The 21,713-nt window shown below is 43.7% G+C and overlaps 1 protein-coding gene across 1 annotated transcript in view; it reads right to left on the bottom strand.

The window, feature by feature from the left end:
* Positions 1-20,937, bottom strand: part of LOC308136106 (A-type voltage-gated potassium channel KCND2-like) — a gene marked incomplete at both ends in the record, with an annotated part of 37,295 nt that extends 16,358 nt beyond the window's left edge. Inside the window, one exon of the mRNA XM_080504322.1 lies at positions 19,826-20,937. Coding sequence (XP_080360448.1) covers positions 19,826-20,937 — 1,112 coding nt within the window. The remainder of the gene's footprint in view (positions 1-19,825) is intronic.
* Positions 20,938-21,713: the final 776 nt, after the last annotated feature.

The raw sequence follows: 21,713 nt of genomic DNA on the forward strand, positions 1-21,713 counted from the left end.
CTGCAACTTTACGTCGATATCAGCTTTTTACTGCGAACAGCTGCAGCTCCTCGTGTATTCAGGTTTGCTTCCTGCACACACACACACACACACACACACACACGCACACACACACACACACACACACACACACACACACACACACACACACACGCACGCGCGCGCACACACACACACACACACACACACACACACACACACACACACACACACACACACACACACACACACACACACACACACACACACACACACACACTGTACAGGATACTGTAAGCAGATACACAACTCAGGATTCAGAAATGGCCGCGTGGTTTGTCGCACCAATGAAGCCTTTTTAAATTCCTCAGTGAGCGTCTTTGAAACAAACATAAAAGTACAAATTCCAGCCATTTAAAAAAAAAAAAAAAAGACAGCTGCAAGTTCAAAGGGACACTTCAAAACCTCGCAGTGAAACTGAGGGGGAATAGCGGAGGTTGGAAAGAGACAGAAAGAGTGGCAAAGCGTACAGATGTAGCGAGCGCTTCTTCTCGGAGCGTCGTGGACGGGAGCCAGACTCACGACAAGCAGCGAGCCCAGATAACGGCGAGCACCGGGGGAAACCGGCGAGAAGTGGGGAAGGTACTGGGGGAAGAGCTGCATCTCACCAAAAGCAGCTGCCAACTGGCCTCTGGGGCCGAGTGAAGCTCCTCGCCGCGGCCATATCTCCCATCGCAGTCCCCTCCCCTACCCACCTGCACCACGCCACATCCTGCACACTGGGGCATCATTACTTTTCCCATTTCTCCCCACAAGACTTCTCCTGTCAAATCAAAGAAATGACAGAAGAAATAATAACTGAAGGCCATGGCCAGAACAACAACAGCACTACCAAAAGGTCATTTTTTTGCCGGTGAAAATTGGTCTTGCATTCGCACAATCTATCAGTCATCAAGGGCTTTATTGCTGTGTCTGCGTTCGCAGTGGGGCCGACTGAAGCCCGAATTAAACTGACCCCGGGCCACTATGTACTTAATGACACAACTCCCATTATTTATAACTTCAACATCTTTGTCGCAGCAGAGGACAAGCCTCCTGATGAATAATGATGTTGAAGCCATTGAGGAACGGGCGCAAGTGGAAGAGCAACGCCGGCCCCCGCCGCCACCGACGCCACAATCAAACGTAAGCGTTAAGCAATCGTGACTGAATGAAGGTTATTCATTTTAATCACACTACAACACGCCCTTCCTTCCACTATCCCCGAGGGTTGCTATATTTAAGCACTTTTTCATTTCTTCTTCTTTTTTTTTGGTCTTGGCTGATGGCAAGGCAATCGCTTTTGTGGGATGTCTGCCCTTGAAGAATCAGACAACAGAAGGAGATATTTATACATACTGTAGATGCAGAGTGAGCGAACTGTATCTCTGTTCTTGTTTGACTCCATGGTGTTAAGAAATCAAAACATGCACATCCCACAGCCTTTGTTTCTCTCCCTCTTTTTTATTTAATTTTTTTTTCCCCGTAATGTTTCCCATCTGAAACATGTGATGTGGGTTTTGTACCTGCACTCTAAGATTAGCTGTGTGTCCTGAGGGAGAGAGAAACACTTGGAACGCTCAGCTCACATTTTTCCCCATTCATTTGCCTTCTTTCTAATTGGACTTCTCCATCTGTTGAGGTCTACAAATTGTCTTGTGGGGACGCTACTGCTAAAACATCCTATCAAACACACAAATGCATTGGGGACTCACTTCTTGGAGTTCTGCCATATTGTGTGTGTGTGTGTGTGTGTGTGTGTGTGTGTGTGTGTGTGTGTGTGTGTGTGTGTGTGTGTGTGTGTGTGTGTGTGTGTGTGTGTGTGTGTGTGTGTGTGTGTGTGTGTGTGTGTGTGCGTGTGCGTGCGTGCATGCACCTGTGTGGCGGATGTTCAGAAGTCCAGTAGCATACAGCCTGGAGATAAGTAGATATACTGCACATGCTGAACTCTATGATTTGACGTTGGCAGAATTGGCTGCTTGGGAAATTAATCTATCCACCACAGAGCAGATCTGTCTGCAGAGAGTGGCGTACTCAAATAAGAATAATTTCACAACACAGCAAAAATAGTCAGTATCGTCGACCGTACGTCACATGAGCGTCTCATAACTGCTCCTCCACCGCCGTCCCCAAAGATGTTGAGCCCAACAGAGTTGAAGTGGAAGGAAAATTAAATTCCAAATTTTGGGGGGGATTTTTTCTCCCCAATCCTCACTGGGAAGTGTTAATGATATGGGAAATTGTGTTCCTTGTCACTCTTTACATCCCATTGACTGGGAGTTGAGCACTCAGGAGTGAGCAGTGGGATGTGTGACAGTGTATTTGTGGTGATGATTACAGCCCATTAACTTTGATGGATGCCGTCGCATAGAAAAGACGATGGGAGCCGGAGCGAAGGCAGCGCCACTTGTTTTCCTGTCACACACACACATGTCCACCAAAAAATCGCAGAGAAGTGAACTGTACTGAGGTCCGAGCAAAATTGATTTTCCTGGCGACGGCTGCCACCTTTGCAGGTGACTGAACGTCCCATTACAGAGTTGGAGGCTGGATCGGGGCTGCGCACGCCGAGGCGTGATTCCCCTACGACCTCCAGAGAACGGCGAGATCAGGAGCATCTCGCATCACCACAGCCAATGCATCATGAATGTAAATGGTCTGTGTGTGCGTGTGTGTGTGTGTGTGTGTGTGTGTGTGTGCTTCCATGCATGTAGGATTGTCTCTGTTTGTGCAGGTAAATGAGACTAAGCTGGATCTGAAATTAATTGCTGTGTCAGGCTTTATTAATGTGAACTGTCTCCGCAGCTTCGGTTGCTTGTCTTCGCCTCCTGGCCTTTGTCAAGCCACGACTCATTGTATTCGCTTACGCCCGTTTGTGCCAGAAATCTAACTCCCTAAGCTCCTCCACAGGGATTAAGGACAATTGGCTCAGGGGACAAATACAAAATAATAATCGGTTGTTTACGGTTTTCCCGTAATGCCATGAAAAAGAAAATCCCCACACAGAAATGCAGTCGTTAAGCGGCGGAGGTGCTCCTCTGTAGGACACCTGCAGTGAGACATGCCAACACAAAATCCTCTAAAGTGGAAGACGAACCTGCTCCGTAGCGACACCTCCGAAAGTAACAATCTCCAGTTTCCACATCCAGCCGCTTATAATGAAGCTTTGAAAATGTTTCCACTCCTCATTCAGTGAAATCCAACCACATCAGAGAGCGTTGACAAGATGGGATTAGGAGTTGTCAATATTTATTTTTTTATTTTTTTAAACTTTCAACTTTGATGTTTACCTGAGGTGTGAAATTGTTAGTTTTCAGCCCAATTTTCTGAAAGCAGACACTTTGCACTCGTACTCTTAGAGAGAAAAATATCACATGAACTGAATAGGATAAAAAGAAAAATTTCAGCAAATTCTGACATATTCACAACTGTAGCCTGGAGAGGATCTACCAGGAGTTTAAAAAGAGCTCTGATCTCCAACTCAAATTAAAAAAAAAAAAAAAACAGCAATACTTTGTTTCAACAAAAAGTTCAGAAGGTAATTCCCGGGGGGTTCTTTCGATGGTTAAATGTCTCTGCTCATGAGGAAAAAGCTAAATTTAGTGCTCATATTTCTGTGTTAAAGTCAAGAGTCTCACTTTCATAGCTTGAAGCTCCTCAGCTGAACCAGTTGGCTCCGGTTGTGTCCAGGGACTCTGTGATTAAAAAACACGTGTTTGAGCTTAATTGATGACTGTAATCCAATAGTTCAATTAAGTTCATTATGTCTTCAGTTTGTGAGTATTTTGGCTTTCTTCTCTTCATTGTCTCCATCTGAAGACACAAGAATCCAATGAAAACATGTCAAAGGTTTGTCACAAGAGTCGACTGGCCTGAAGAGAAGAAAGGGAAAAATATCTGTAATTGTATGTCTGAACATGAGTAATTGTGTGTTTCAATGCGTTTCCACTGGTGACCGTTCTTTTTGTTGAAATTGAAAGTTAAGTATCAAGTCGCATATTTTAATAAACTGATTTTTTTTCTTTCTTTCCTTTGCTTGTACCGCAGCCCGATTCTTAATTGCTTCCTACCTCATATTGGAATGACGGCAAATTGAATACATGAATTATTGTAAAACGTAGCACCCTGAACTTGCAAAACATGACTTGGACCTTTTTCGCCCGGCGTGACCCGGAGGTGAACGTCCCATGTGAAGCTACAAAACACCAACAGCAAAACAAGCCTGACCTGCTCGCGACCCCCTCACCGCACCATGGCGGGGGTCACAGATGGCACGGGCATCCTGCATAGCTGCTTCCAGTGAAGCTGTGCACAAAGATTAATGTCTTCATAAAATGTGAATCAATCAACAAGGAACCCAGGGAAAGGGTTTTAAGAGTATTTTTTTGACCCCCCCCCCAGAAAGCGTTGCTTGTGATGGCGAAACAATATGATCTGTCAGGACACAATCAAATGTGGATCAATAAAAGCGACATTGCAGCAAACAGCAAGTTTAATGGCATCATGAAACGACAACAAATCACCGGGCGTGAGCTCAACGCGTTCGTGCTGCACGGGCGACTCGACGAGGATCTTAAATAATGTTGCCTTGAGCTCGTCAGCTATTAGCGCGTTAGCATGCTGGCGCCCAGCAGGTAATGTTTCTGTTATGGTTACTATGTTCATGTAACATACTGGCATGCTGGGACAACACATGAAACAGCGGCTCGCATTGCTCCCTCACAGTGAGACTGTTCTTGATTTGAATCCGCGATTCTCCGTGCTGAGTACACTTTGTTCTTGACAAACCATGCAATTTCCTGTTTTGATTTTTTTTTTCTTTTTTCAACATCTTCAAGACTTTCCACGCTGTTACGTTAAATGGCGAATGTGAGTGAAATGTAGGCGTGTAATCATGTTTCTATGGCAGCCATATGATGGACTGGTAATCTGTCATTTGATTTCCCAGCGTCTTTGAATATCCTTGGAAGAAATCATGATTAAAAGGGACTCAGTGAAGAGTACAAACTAAATATTTGGGTTCAAATCTAATGTAAAGGAAATGAAATAGAACGAATAAAGAGGTTGGGTTTTTTTTTTTATGATAAAATAATCCAAAGTGCAAAACTATAACAATTGGAGGCTTATATAAAAGCTTTGCACACATAAGCCAGTGTACTTGATCAGCTATGAGTCTCGACAACAGGATTTCTGTCATTCAAAGTGAAATTACTACTTGGTGTGTGCATTCAGCGAGTAATTGTTAGTTGAGAGTTTATGACCGAAGTTGCACTCCTAAAGCGTAAGAGTTGCCAGCTTTGCCTTACTCAGGATTCAAAATACTTTTATTTGTTATGTCGAGTCAGCAGGAGAAGCTTTAGTCACCGTGCGGGAAACTATTTTATCCCCCACTGCGATACAACTAATTCAGGAGAGGCGGCAGAGAACAGAGAAGCGGTAAATTACACCCTGTCGGACCGGCCTCCAAGTCAGCAAGTGGAAGATGGATGGACGGATGCTGACATACCAACATTTACTAACGTGCCTGAATGAAGCTGCTGTGCTTATTGGAGTTTTCTTTTGTTTTTGTTTTTTTGTTTTTTGGAGGGGAGAAACTGTGTGTACGGTAGTCTATATTGGCGTTATATTTTGGTGTATTGACTGCTTTGTTATTATATTCTTGCCTTGGCTCCAACCTCCTCTTCCTATGAGTTTGATAAAAAAGAAAAGTATGAACGTTTTCTTATATATGAATTCTGACTTCGTTGGAATTATATCTAAAGCCGTTTTGGAGTTCAGATCTACATTTTTTTTAATCTCCTGAGGGCACCGGTTTGAAGTTGGAGGGGCACCAACGATCATGCGAGTCATGCTCCCGGAACCATGAATGTCAGCATAAAAGGGCATTAAAATCCATCCATAGCTGCCGTGATATTTCAGTCTGGTCGATAGGCGCTAGATTGAATGGCAGTTCTGCTCTGTCATTCACGAGGCTGTGAGGTTTTTAATGTGGAAAGCTGGGAGAAAATCGCATGCTTCATCACGGTGGGACAGTAAATTATGCTGATATACAGACAAAAGACAGACAGTGATATGTGCTGCCTTCCATCTGTCATGTAACCGGCTCTGGATTTACAGAGGGTGGGCACAATAAAATCATCATCACCGCTTGCATTTGTGAAGATTTAACGCCCGGTTCTGTGACTGTGCGAGCGAGGTGTTCATTTAACAATGTGTGAATTTTCAAGACCCGAGTTTGGAGTGATTTAATTGTATAACTGTACTGTGTGATTGAAATGAGACGGATCAACACGTTTGCCAATTTTCCAACACAAAGATTATACTCCAAAAAAAAAAAATACATGAATAAATGAAAACAATAAAAAAATCTTTTACAAGCTGGAAGAGCGTGGAAAGCTGTTTGGAGCAGTTTGCATTTCATCCATTTACTGTGTTCATTTCATAGGGGTCTTTCACAGTTTCTATTGGAAAAAAAATATATAGATACGAGGACCGGATCTTATCGTTTATACAATTAATCTTTGAGGAATCCTGCGCTCGCAGCTGAAACAAGCTGCTTGAAGATGCTTGAAGGACTCTACTTGGCGTGAAATAACGGCGCTGTTGGATCACCGCTTAACGTGTCATCAGTCAATGCGTGACGGCATGGAGACGCTTAAACAAGAGGGAAATATTAACACTGTGGCAATGACACACCTGTACTTGAGAAATTCGTCCGAGGGGAAGGAGAAAAATATCGCCCCCGGAGCCCGAGCCCTGTTTAGTTTCTGTTTGACCAAATGGCCTACATAAGGTGATATATTTGGCTATTTTTAGAAGCTGGGGCAGGCAGGAAACAGCTGCCATGTGTCAGGGTGACAGGCTGACATCCCTCATCTCAGCAGGACCTCCCTGCCAGGCAGACAGGAGGAAGCTCTTTATACCTAAACTGAAATGGGACATAGCCTCTTATCATTCTTCCTGCATACAGAAGCGAATAATCCACGGAGCCCGTGGCAAAGACTCAACAATGAAACTGGGTTAACAGTGGCTGGTATGGGCAGTTCGATTCACAGCACTTGTGTGCTTTACAGAGCTCCAAGTTCCTTCTGTTTCTTTTTTTTAGGGGGGGGTTTGGTGTTCCCACAGCGAACACCGTGGATTTCACTCAAGTGGTACCAATATTGATCAAGAGAAGCCTTTTATCGGACCATCCAGGTGTTGTAAACCGGTACAACGTTTGTCAGCCTCACAATAAAGCGAAGGAAATATACAAGGGAGTAAAACAAGGATGTAATCCGACAAACAACCTGAATCAATATTCACGATGTCGCCATGAAATTGCCCGTGTTCAGGTGTTATGAATAGCTGTAAGCAAAGTTTCAATGAGTGCGTCAGCATCAAAGTTTCATGGCGTCTCTCTGAAAGTGATGACAAGCTACACCTTCTGTTTGCCTTTACAACATGAAAGTCCATATTGATTCTGGGATTCTGGAAGCATACAACACACGGCGCCGTGTTAACATAGCACGCCGTTATGGGATGAAAGTCTGCCACCGCGAAATGAATGCATGCTCCACGGCATTTAAGAGTAGCTTCTATAAAAAAAAAAAAAAACTAGGGTAACTGTCAGGGTAATGGATTTCTCTCATTTCGCCCCGGTTAATGTTTAGCCGAGAGACTTTAAAAATCAGCGTGGGTTTCCTTCAAAAAAAAAAATCTTATCTGCACTGATATCCTGTTCCTCCTCAAATGAGGTGTCAGGGAGGCACAGGTTGCATCACTCTTTGAATTCTGCTGTTACGCCGTGCGTTCGCCGAGCAGACTGATGATTGCTGTTCGCTATAATCTCTGGATCTCTGCTGATCACAGATGTTGGCTTGTTGGCTGAGGGGTGTTTTTGATAAAGAGACAAATGTCAGGGGGAGGGATACTCGCGCTCCGGCATTATAGAAGCTGGCACCAATTCAAGATATTGTGTTTGCTATGCCGTCCCATGCGCCCGGGACGAGTAATCGGCGCAAACAGCCACCCGCTCCTCGTCAGGGCTCTTTCGAGGCGATGGGCGGGACTTGCAGGCGCCTTCCCCCCCTCGCCCGTTTCATCCCACATCTGTGCTGCAAAGCTGCGCTGGAGGTCAGGAAGCGGGCAGAGGCCTGGGGTTTGGGTCCTGGAAACCACGTAAATAACAAACGTTACTCAGTGTTTACCGTAGTGACAGCGGCGTCTAAAAATAAAGGGGACAACTGTTTCTGCTTTCGCCCTCATTACATGCCGGAGTTGGGAGTGCTGTAACAATCACACCAGGCCATGCAGACGTTAAAGATGTTCCAAGCGCATCACGAGAACAAACAACAGCTTTGTACTTTGCATGCTGATCAGCTGAACAGATATGAAAAAAACAAAAAAAAAAACAACTAACTAAACAACAAGTACAAGGCTGTTGACTTGCCTATGTTGGATGCTACAAGTGTGGACAGCGACTTTTCTCAGCTGATAATTAGTTTGTTGACCTTACAGCAAAACACAGGCCATGAAAATTTAAACAAGTGAGTGGAAGACACGATTGTCTTCTTAGGAAACATTTAGTAGTTGTTCAGTTGTTCAAAAAAAAAAAAAAAAAAGGGGGTTTCTTATTAAAGTGTGAAAAAGATGCATTGAAAGGCACATTGGCTGAACTAAAAGGAAACGGAGCAAAGCAAAAACAGGTTCATATTATTGAAAATTCTTTCAGAACAACAGAGAAATACTGCAACCACCGTGTTCAGCGAGTTTACTGATCCGAACATTGTCATTGGAACTGAATAGTTGTTGTTGACTTTCGCCATAAAAATAGGAGTACTTGAGCCCGATTGTGAGATAAATGTTGACTTTGAGTGGCCACAGTAATGATGGCCGGAGGAGGAAAGTCCATATAAAAGAGCACGCTGGCATGTCGAGTGGACTTCAGGTTCTGTTACAAAAGACGGCCGTTTGTTTGCCGTGACATGATGTTTGCGTGGTTTAGAAAAGTAACGAAATGTCAGTAAGTAGTTCTGTTATCAGCGAAAACTGTGTTCCTCAACATGTAGTCATAATAGGCTCCAGAAATATCAACATCAAGCAAAAATCCTACTGTAACCAAGGCCTTCGTCTATTACTGAAACCAGAATGGTTGTTTTGATAGCGAAACTTTAAAAAAAAAAAGAGCCACAATGTGAAGCTATTAAACTGAGCTGATTCATCTGCCTAAAGGAGAACTATCACTATTCAAAGGGGAAAAAAAGGCTTATTTCAAAAAATTAAATGACAAAGTGTTCAAATTAAAGGACACATTGAGTCCATGACCTGAGGAGGAGCTCCAACTCCTCTATAACAGGAGTGCCTAACATGAGGCCCAAAGCTTTTTCCCCCCCAAGAGGCTTCGATGCATTCAAAACACCAAACAAATTGTAAAACTGTCAAAGAAAACATTGATTTCATAATGGTTTTTTTTCTAAGAGTAGTGTACACAACACAACACAGGGTCCAGAGCTGAGATATCGGTGATGCTGCCATGAAAGAAAGCAAACGAGCATCAGCCTCTAAGGGCCCGTTTGTAAAAACACATAAAATTCAGCAGCTACGGGAGGAGTTTTTTTGGGGGGGGACATTTCATTGTATTTCATTATTACTATGATTGGCTCTGTGTTGCGATTGGAGTCATTCCTGGTAGTAATTGTTTGGTTTCATGAAAATAGAGACACTTCCGTCACGTATGGTCTGCGCCTTAACAAAGAAAAACTTTAAACTTCACATTTAAAAGTTATTATGGCACTATTTTACCAGCCTGGCCCACTAAAGATGATGATAATCAAGCCCCTTATCTAAAATGTGTTGGACACTCCCGATTGCTCTACAACATAAACTGTTGTTGTTGTTTTTTGTTTTGTTTTTTTAAATGAAATTGTAGTAATTAAAGTTGAGTTAAATTCAATTGACGTAAGTGCATGTTATTGGGGAAAAGTACAACTATGCAAGGTCTTCAGACACCATTTAAAGCATTTTGGCTCATTCTGCCTTGCTCAAGGACACTTCACGTCATAGAAAGGCAGAAATCGACCCGCTTCACTTGACTCACTTAGCTGAGGTTATAAAAAAAGGCTAAAAATATGCATTCAAACTGGATCGGGAAGTTGTATTTGTTATGATGTGACTTGCTTTGTGTTACTTCCTGAAATCACTGACGCTGTCATTAATTGTGAGAGAAGAGTTTGAGATGAAAAGGCAAAATAACAGTCCGTCTTATACTGTATGAAACTCCGAAAAACAGGTTGAACAGTCTCCGTAATCGCTCCTCTACAGTAGAATAACGAGCATGTCGTATTTTTATTTTTACTCCTGCATTAAAGAAAACGTGGTGTTAAAAAAAAAGACAAATTGTGGATTTATTGGACTTCCTGGCCAGACAGACAAAAGATCTGCGGGTAGCGAAACATAATCAAAGAAGAAAAGGAGGGTAGGGGGAGGGGGAGGAAAATAGAAGAAAACCTTTTCATTATTTCTCCCACATGGGTGGCATTAAAGGGAAAAATGCTGCAAACAAATAACACAAAACTAAATCAAGGAGCGTATCGACCAATGTGACAGCCCTTAAGTGACATAAAAAATGGTACGTTAGAAGACTGATGTGACAAACTCTACGTCTTGTTTTGGGTGTCGATACTCGCATCAGCGGGATCGATACAGAAAGAAAATGGAATAAACAGTGCGGTTGAGGCGGTGGCCCTTTGCCTCCCTGCTGGTGTGTGTGTGTGTGTGTGTGCATGGTGATCACTTTTAAAACGCTGAATTTATTTCTGCCACGGGCCTCTGAAGCTGTTTGTCATGACGATTGTGATTCGAAAAAGTATCAAATGGTAGATCATGACACGCTGAAGTGCGCCACTGCGCAGCTCATTTGAATGTCACTATTTTAATAATGAACCGACTCCGACTGCGTTTCTGACCCTCGTGTTACAGGATGTCAAATTAAAGCCGGATCAGGCGCGACAGCTCACTCTCCTCTGGTCTCGCCAATATATTCCAACAGAACGTATTGATCACGCGTGATAACCGAATTGATCTAATGCTAAACAGTGCACACCAGGAACGTAAACCTAAAGAGAATCCAATTAGAATACTGTTCTACATTTCAACAAAGTGATGAGGGGGCATTACGCGCATCTGCATACCAATCTCCATGACCAGACGAGCCATTTTCATCTGTATGTAAATGCTGAGTATGTAAATAAGCCAAGAGCAGCACGAGAGCAGCAGATAGCTGTTGGGCTTTGGGCTTTATCGTGCGCATACTATTTGATCCACTGATCTGGCGGCGCACACTTTACATCCGATGGCTTTCACAACATATCGGTTTCCCGGGTAGGACGCAGTCACATAATAGGCAATATTTCCCTCATTTCATTCATTCAGTCAGCCGGGTCAGGGTTTCTGGGCTTTTAGATTGGAGGGAAGTGGAGCCAGGCAAAGCAAATGCTTTCTAACAACAATGAAAGCGAGGTGACGTGTTTCCTCACATATCTCTTCTTATTTCCTAATGCAGTGGTGTTGCATTCATTGGGAGTAACTTTAATCTCGCTCTGGAAAATTCCATTAATCTTTGGCGTTGCTCGAATACAAAGAAGAAGATAAAAAATGCTGAGCGGTGGGGAAAAACACTGACGCCATATTTTACATCCGCGCTACCCTGGCCCCGCGTGCAGATCATGCTAGTCTATTTCCCTGCTTAAAGCAGCACATTCAAAGTGAATTAATGGAAACGCCCCGCGTGGAATCAGTGTTATTGGTGCTGCCTCGAAGACGGGCTGTCAAAGAAATCGAATCAAACGGGAGGACAGCCATTTTGTCCTTGCCATATAGATTATTTATCAATCTGACCATCCGCAGTGACGCCTGTCTGCTTTTACAGTCAGTTCACATACACAGTAACCTCACATCAACCTACCAGCTGGCCATAATCTGTTTTTCAGTTCAGGGTTGACTGGACTCAAATACCTTTTTCTTCCAGGCATTATATTTCCCTATTAAAAATTTTTTTTAAAAAAAGAACAAGAAGAAAACAACACATTTATGAAATGCTTCAAGTCTAATTTAAGGATCAAATGAAAAGCTCCTTTTTGTCTCTTCCCCATAAACGTGCGACAATACGATGCAATAAATTTGTCATATGTGAACGCCCATAAAATGACGATCGTTCATGTGAAACATCCATAACACCCTCCTGGATCCCCAAACCGCCTGCGTGAAACGGTTTCGTCAAACGCCGGCGAGAAAGAAAAGCCACAACTTGCATGTTTTCAATTTTACAGGAACAAAAAGGAGATCCTGTTTTCTTTCCTTTTTTTTTTCTTTTTTTCTTAGAGCCGTTTCTGTTGTTCACAATGATCCTAATCTCCTCTGAAGAAGGCTGCCTGGTACCTCCCCTCACTCCCACTCCTCCATTTCACAGTCATCTGCATGGGCAGAAGGGAGCGCGTACAAACCCAACGCAACACTCGCGGTGCCAGGCTCCTCTCATTAAGTCACCTGTCACTTCAGGACCATTATGCCAGCCTCGTATTAGCATCACCTCTCCTCCCCAATAAAGCATCTGGACGGGGGGGGGGGGGGGGGGGGGGGGGGGGGGGCAGTGAGCCTGCAGGCTAATGGCAGCCTACACATCTCACATTAACCACTCCTGTGTTTGCACGGTAATACATCACATGGCACATAATGGATTGCTTGATTTTTCATAATGTGCGTAACATACACAATGCCAAGTGGTTGTAATGTATTCAGTCGAACACAGAAATGACACCCATTGCAGTACGTAACCAAACACACCAAATGTTCTCGCTGACTGTCGTGCTCGGTAGGAGGGAGAGAAAGGAAAAAAAGAATAAAAGAGGAAGGAAAAAAAAAACGAGTGAAAATGCTCTGCATTGCCTGCCAGGGGCACGGTAACTTATCCAACCACATGAGTACTATATCATCAAGAATGCATTTGTTATCTCTTGGGTACAGATACAGTGAAAGGCCCTCCAGATTGCGCCTGTATATTTCAATTACATTTGACATGCAGCGAAGAGTTTGGACTTCAAAAAGCTCCGCTCTGCACCACATTGAACCATGAAGTTAATCCTTTGCATTGTGGGCTTTGATTGCCATGGGGCCGAGGTGTCAAAACTGGCAAGCATGATAATGGTTCTACTTTTGGTGGTTTATGGGCCCTACAGTGACCCTCGTGTCTGTTAACCTTGCTTCCTCTGTCTTATAAATCCTATCCGGAGAGCTTTATAGGACTCACTTGTCAAGCCTTTCCAGCTGTGTTTGGTGGGTGGTGCCGCAGCACCGACAAACAGCACGGCCGTAAATTCCACATCTGTTGACTGACTACAATGCGCAGGCATGTTTCTTGTGCCATATGACAATTCATATTGGACATATTTCGCAACAGATCAGTAATTAGAACGATCGTTTCCTCCTAGAGTTACCTGGAGGCAATAGCTCAGGAAGGACCAGCGCACTGGGAAACACTCTATAAATACTACATGTTCAAATGTCTTGAGCTTTCATTTTGTAAAAAGGATAAAAAAAAAAAATAAAATAAAAGATTATAAGAATTCTGAATTATCATGGATTTTAATATGGTGCCATGGATATAATTAATTTTTGTAGGAAAGCTGCTTTCACTTTGACTTCCTTGTTAAAAATACAAATCCATTTTTTTGGGCTTGTCACAGAAATTATTATCTGTCACAAACAGCATAATACCGGATCGTTTTTCAGCAAATCTGTATTCGAATTTGAACGTTGGTTTTATGATTTTTCAATGCCTAATACAGTTGCTGCTCACGAGGACGTTTTTGTAATTGTTGCTTCAGCAATGCGCACACAGCCGTCTTACTGCAGTGTTTCTGTGGCACATCAGCTGAGCTGCCAGCACTTTGGATACACGTATAATCACTGAAGTCAGTTGGAGGAAGATGCTCTAAAATCTCAACGTGACTCACTCCAAAAATATTAAACTGAGGAGAAGCAGCAACGTAACAGGTGAAATAATACCTAATTATACTAATTATAATGTCACATTGAGAGTCCCAGTAAACAGGAGTTTGGTCAAATAGTAACATTAAGACAAAAAAGTTGTCTGAGAGGACAGAGCGAGACAGCAGCTTGGCAACAGTTTTCCTCTCCGACAGAGGTAATGACAACAAGCCAAGAGAAACTTCAGCGACTTTTACAATTATTACTATAAAGAAATGCCCGTTGTCTGAAATTTGTAACGTGCTGCTTGCATTCAAATTGCCGCGGTGACATTATTTGCTTCCCCCCAGTGCCACTGTGTGTATAATTAATACGTACAGGAACCTTTTCCAATCACTAGTTTCTCAATGGACCAGTCGGAATGGGACCTGCATGCGATTTATGGATCCTCACGTCTCACCCTAACAAAAGCCCTACACTATGTTCAATGGACAGAGTAACAACCTTAACATAATTTGGCATCAGTTTTGAAACCAAATAATTATTTGTTTTGTATTATTGTAAATAAATTAGGCGTCAAGGGGTTATAAGCCCTGATAGAGACAACGACCCAAATTGTTATAAAATAAAATGTAATAAAACTTGAAAAGTAATAACTGGTCGATATTTTAACGAAAGTGCTGAGTCTGAAATGTAATTAAAAAATGTAATAAAAACTCAAATGTAATAACTGGTCAATGTAAGAAAATTCAACAAGAATTTAAATGTGATCTCAATATGTTTATTGTCATAAATTATTTTGTACTGATGATTGGACTAATAGATTACAGACTATAAGGTACAGAAGATTACAAATTACTTGGACAATAACAGTCAAACTACATAAATACAATGAATGGAATATAGACATACGTTAAAGAAATTAGTCCAAACTTTTAGATTTGTTGTTAATAGAAACTACAAATAACTTTATTTTATTTGGTGCTATATAAATAAAGTTGAATTGAAGTTCAAATGTAATTATTCAAATTGAAGCAGATAAAGTTCAAGTCCAAACCATAAATCATTGACTCACTTTAAGATAATATAAAATTATTACAAAATCAGGGAGGAAATATTTTGCCTGCTCCACAATGTAATAGTAAAAGTTTTTAAGTTTGGGGCTCAACATCTTGTTACATTATTGACCACTTGTTACATTTTGTTTTTTGTTTTTTATTTGTTTTTTAATCACATTTCAGGCTCATCACTTTTGTTACATTATCAACCGATTACTACATTTAGGGTTTTATGACATCATATTTGATAACAATTGGAATAAACTCATGAAGTGAATAAAGTGAAAACTCATTTCAGCATTTTTGCAATTTTGTTTCTGAAAAGTTTTGTGTTTACATGACAATGTTATGAAAACGATATCTGTTTACATGGAAATGGCAGAAATCCTGAAAAGGATCTCAGCGCTCGTAGCTTTCCTTAGCTTTCCGTAGCTATCAATAGCCTTCCGTAGCTTTCCGTAACTTTCAATAGCCTTCCGTAGCTTTCTGTTGCTTTCCATAACCTTCCGTTGCCTTCCGTAGCTTTCTGTAGCCTTCTGTAGCTTTCCATAGCTTTCCATAGCTTTCAATACCTTTCCGTAGCCTTCCGTAGCGTTCCGTAGCTTTCCGTAGCTTTCCATAGCTTTCCTTGGCTTTCCATAACTTTCAATACCTTTCCGTAGCTTTCCGTAGCTTTCTGTAGCTATCCATAGCTTTCCGTAGCTTTCCATAGCTTTCCTTAGCTTTCCATAGCTTTCCTTAGCTTTCCGTAGCCTTCCGTAGCTCCAAGCATCATTACCATATTGTAATGGTAATGGGCACCAAACAAAAGTTGTCTATTGTCATATGAAAACTTTGGCGTTAAAACGGGACGTAAATCATCCAATACAACTTGAAATACCACGAACCCTGAATCAACCACTAATTTTAATTTTGGAACTTTTGACCAAAACCATATTGAAGACGAGAGTTGAGTGATGAAATGGAAGCACGTGCTAATGTGTGTCCACCCTGATGAACTTGTTTGCAGTGAACACATGTTGCCTCTATTCTTCTGATGTAAAAAAAAATTAATCCATCCACAGTATAGTAACATGTTTTTTTCCCCATTTCCTCGTAGAATAGTGAAACATTTCTTTCATTTTTAAGGTTAGCCCTTTTGCAATGTAGCGGCTTGCTGCAGGTCAGCCAAAGCCACCACTCTTTACAGATTGCTCTCCACTCTGATAGTGACGGCTCAGGTTTTGTTCTGGGATGACTTTGAACGGGTGCTTTGAATGCGTTTTGTTTGAGGGTTCTTTTTTGTTTTTTTTTAATTAAGAAAATATTAAAAGATTAGGCTATATGTATAGTAATTATGCATGAAAAGACTTTTCCTTTCTCCCAAGGAAGAATGCTGATTGCTCTTATCGTTCCCCTCATGGCGCACGGCGCTGGGACCTATCATGCCGATCAAAGGTAATGTGTGACTGTGTCCAAACGAACGTGCACGTCCCTCTATAAGACTAAACCCTGTCCTCTCCACTCCTCTTTCCCTTGTGGGTTGCGCTTGACTTCCGCCGTTTTCACAGCTGCTCTCAGCAGTGCACTCCATTACACCTTAAATCACTTAAAAGATCTGAAGCACCAAAAACTCCCTCTGCAGCTAATTCACCCTGACCGTGAGGATCATCTCGAGAAAATAAGAGCAAGAAAAACACCGCAACATCTGATTCCAGCCTAATAAAGTGCCGAGCTATCTATATAATGAAATCTATTGCTGCGTTAAATGGACAATATTGAATCAAGCCATAAAATCTTTTTTTTTCCCCGGCTCACTTGAGAACAGTTTTTTTTGGTTTTTTTTTAAAGGTACCTCATGATGAACTTTTCACAGATACAAATCTCATACTGGGTCACTCAGTTCTCGGCGATCCTGGGAGGAGTATTCTGAAAGAGGCATATTCCTCTTTGTTGGGTATCCGAACGCGGCCACAGAGATTAGGCTCAATAAATAAGGAGGGATAAGTGGGTCTTGTCCTGCGTTTGGTGGCACAGAGCAGTAGACACACAGAGGCATGACACGCAGCTGCACAGCGCTATTGATTCTCCGCTGGTCTCCAGGCACCCTTCCCTTTCATTCAGGCTGCCTGCCAAGTGCCTCTGAACAGGAGCCCCTGCTCTCCCAATGTCTGCACGTCTGCTTAAGCACAATCAATGGGCCATCAGCAGGGGAGAGAACACATGCCACTGTCTTTACTTCCACAGGGCGTGAGTCAGGGAAATTGAAAATATATGTAGTGGAAAGGCATCATGATACCATGCAGGCATAAAGCATCATTGACTATCAGAGTGAAATCAAATGCTTTCGAACGCTTCGAATGGAGGTTCCAGTCTGTAGCGCCCTGGCGAGTCTTTAAAAAAATCATATTTGCCCCCGAATAACAGGACTGCCCCATTCATATTTGACTAAATGGCTATTTTGTAAAATGCGGATCAATTTGCTTGCATGCTGGGGCCTGAAACAACCCATAAGAATACCTCATTTTCCGCAGGTCAGATAAGCACTTGAAGGTTACTGGAGGAGAGCTCTACACGTATATTCCATCCTCCAGTGTATCACTGGCCGACAATGACAATCACGATTCAGCCATACATGCTTGCATGAGAGATGTGGGCTTGTTTTAAAATCTCACCTCAAGACAATGATGGATTGTGAGAAGGAGCCGACTTTGTCTTTCAGCGATAGGCATTCAGCCTCCCTACTGGTGGTCCGCGATGCAGCATTCTGCGCCAGTGTACGGCTTCCGCTCAGGTTGTGGATCTGTCAGCCGGGCTGTCACGGCTCACAATGGAGTGACAAAGACGTCCCCATTACCAAGGACATTTCGGTTTTGTTCTCGCACTGCAAAACATCTTTTTCAAATCCATCTTGAGCAACACAAAGGGGACGCCGCGCTGAATGCTGCAATATCTTTGTTGCTCCCCAAAGATAAATAATGTACCCTCTTACACAACTCATATTTCATCTACACTTTGAATCTAAACTGACGGCACGGCCGGCGCAGCGCTGCATCTCAGATGGCCGCTTCTGTCACCACATCGTGCATATTACTAATTATGTGCTCACTGGTCATTTTGCGGGTGAGTGGCAGTTCGACTGGTATCGAGCGAGCTGGGGGGGGGGGGCGTTGTGCGCCATTAAGAAGACGGGAAAGTCACTAATGCAGTGTCACCTGCAGCATGAGAGCAGATAGAGCGATAGAGTCACGGCAGTCAATAAATGTAATAATTCTTAAAGATGCAGCAGTAATACCAACGACATATTTGACTCAGGTGCGCCTGCATCAATGCAAGATGGGAAGATGGACAACGGCGTGAGGGATTGCTGGATCAGTTGGTTTTTATTAGACTCCTGTATCTGTTAAAGGAAAAAAAAAAACCATCCTGGAGAAGAGTACATTTACCTTTATATCCACTGCATTATGCCCGGCACCTCTCAAGTGCACACACTCATTACCATTCAGCAGCACTTACACACACCTGCTGACACACAGGCGAACACACACAAGTGCACACAGCTCGCGGCAATTTGTTTTGCGATGTTTGATTTGTGGCGTTGTGACTTTGAAATTAAAACACAGCATTTTTGCCAAACACCATCTAATTCCTGTGCAGTCAGCAAAAGAAGACGGAGGGGAGGATGAAAACAGTCTGTACCGAATGAACGAAGAAGCAACTGGTATATTTTCCACACGCTAATTAGAAATGGTTTGTCTTCACTTTGTATAATGTGTGTTATCGTTACAGAATAGAAATGAATAAATCAGAGCTTAATAACGAGCCAGACCAAAGTTTTCAGCACCATGGAAAGCACATCCTTCCAATGAAGGCTGCAGTGAAGTGAATAACGGTCATTTTAACATCAACAATAATAGACCCGCGCCAAGGAGCTGAGGGCTTGAGTGCCCCCATCGATATATATTAATTTGATGTAATCTTCTTTAACTGAGTTTAATTATTTTATGCCACATCAGCACATAGTACAGCTGATGTTCACAAGCATGAAATTGACGTTCAAATATTTACTGTACCTCATTGAAAGGAAGTGAGCGAAGCTGTGAGGAAATGAATGAGGGGAGGAAGAGGTGTGTGTGTGTTTGAGCAAGAGAGAGAGAGAGAGAGAGAGAGAGAGAGAGAGAGAAGAGAGAGAGAGAGAGAGAATGTGTAAAATGTCTAAGTAAGGTGCATGGGTGTGATACTTTGGCCAGTTACAGGTCTTCCTTCCTGCGTTTGGCCCTAAAAGCTCTCCTGGAAAGACTTAAAACAACAAAGTCGTAAAGACGTTTAAGAAAGGACCCTGCATTATTCAGTGTTTTTCTTCTTTCCAAAACAGTGCATGCAGCAAACACTATAGAATGAACGTGGCTCGGGCCTTACCTTCAGCAAGATAAGGGCTGCAGACTCATAGAAACGCAACACACACACAAAAAAAAGAAAGTCTGCACTCTGATTGGTTAAGAGGAGCCCGAGACTTTGAAGAACCTCAATAAGCGCACACCTGTGGCAGCAGCATCACTCATCAAACAATCATTAAATAATGTGTGCACATTTAGATCTCCAATCTAATTGTAGCCGCTCCTGAAGAATGAGTCACAAGACTCGGAGGCAGTAATTAAATCATTGCTTAATTGTAATGAAGAAACTGATGACTGTAACCAGAATAAACAGGGCTGTTGGAAATAGAGGTGGGCTGGAGCCGCGGCGGTGGCTGGAGAGGAATTGTTAAGCATGAAGGTATTCGTGGACGTGTGCAAGCCACCTACCCCAGTGTTGTCATGGTGACAATGGTGTACCAAAACGCAGCGGGGATACTGGTGAACTTGCTGGCCGTGGAGCCTTTCTCTGCATAAAACATGACCGTGGCAAAGATTATGATGGCCATGGTGAGGGAGAAGAGGAGGAAGCCCAGCTCGGAGGCGCAGCTCTTCAGCGTGTAGCCCAGGATGCGCAGCCCGGCGGAGTGCCGGGAGAACTTGAAAATCCGAAAGACCCGGAAGACCCTCAGCGTGACGAAAGCCCCGCTCACCTGGTCGTTGTCGGTCATGACCAGGCCGATGTAGTAAGGCATGATGGCGACCACGTCGATGACGCTCATCACACTTTTCATGAACTTGTAGCGGCTGGGCGCCGCGATCAGGCGGAGGAGATACTCGACGGTGAAAATCATGACACACGCAGTGTCTAAACAAAAGAAGGCCAGCGCGTAGCGGTCCCCGCAGGACAGCTCCTTCGACCTGTTGGGCAGAATCCCGCACGGCACCGTCTCCACCACGTTGGCCATCACCGAGATGGCGATGAAGAAGCCGGTGACATAGTAGAAGACCAGCGCCAAGGTGCTGGTGTGCGGGTTCTCGAACGCCCGCCACAGGTACTCCCGGGACGTCAGGTTCACCGGCGTCACGTCGTTGCTCATGTCCATCTCCTCGTCGTCCTGGAGCCTCTCCGCATTCTCGCGCCTCCGGTCTTTGTACTCCTCGTAACAGCAGTCCCCGATAATCTCCGGGATGATGCCGAAGAACGCCAGCTCCTCGTCGTAGGCGGATATGCATTCTTGGCGGGGATAGTGCAGTTTCCCCGTGCGGTAGAAATTGAGGATGTGCCTGAAGATGTCCGGGTCGCGGTCAAAAAAGAACTCGTTCGTCTCCTCGTGGAAGAAGAAGTCCCTCTCCGTGCTGCCCAGCAAAGTGTCCGGGTACCTCTCCAAAGTGGTCCGCCACGTCTGAAACTTGGTGCCACTCACGTTGAGGACGATGAGTCCGTCCTGGGCTTTCCGTCGGTCCTGGGGGGGAATGGGCATCGGGGTGGTCGCCACGGGCATCCATCCGATGGCCGCTGCCCGGGCGAAGGGCAGCCATGCGGCGACACCTGCTGCCATGCTTGACCTGTAGTGTTCAGTACGACCCCGCTCCGCTTATCACAGTGCTACGGCTCGGAGATGAATTGCATCTGCAGAGAGAACCGCACACAGAGACACCGATGGTTACAGGCTCCCACAACCCCATCAGCCCAATACTATGTGAGGAGAAAACACACAAGCCTATTTACTTATACTGACACTGCGGAAAGCACTCCTGAGTCTCACTCTCGAGCCTCGTCCACGGTATTACTGTTCAGTTATGGGTGCCCACTTTGCGGCAGAATGTGGTTTGTGGATTTCCAGATCGTCACCCATCAATAGACATGGGTTGTTCTTTTTTTTTTTTTGCTCTCAATGGAAATCTCAAATCAAAGAAAATACCCACCTTAGAGAAGGTTTCTCTTTAAACTGCATCCACGGTTAGTTCAGCAATCTGCTTTATCCTCGGTGGAGAACACTTGCAATTTCGCCACCCATCTATTTCCCCACTGCAGCCAGACGATCGAGGAAAAAAGGCAGTAACAATAACGTTGCATCAACAAGTTAAACAATTCAGGCGGCAGTTCCTCAGCAGAGAGCGGTCATTCGTCCGAGTTCGACCTTTATCCTATCTCTCCTTTTTCACCATCCGCAAGGTTCAGGTGCATAGGGGTTGTTTTTTTTTCCTTCCTCCCTTTCCCGTTGCAGCTACTCCTCAATAAACTCCTGTTCCTCTCGTCGACTGCAAGACCACCCTCCCCCTTCCTCACCATCAAGACCCGACTGAGAGAGAGAGAGAGAGCGAGAGAGAGAGA

The sequence above is a fragment of the Blennius ocellaris genome (assembly GCF_963422515.1).
Source record: "Blennius ocellaris genome assembly, chromosome: 11".
Lineage (NCBI taxonomy): Eukaryota > Metazoa > Chordata > Actinopteri > Blenniiformes > Blenniidae > Blennius > Blennius ocellaris.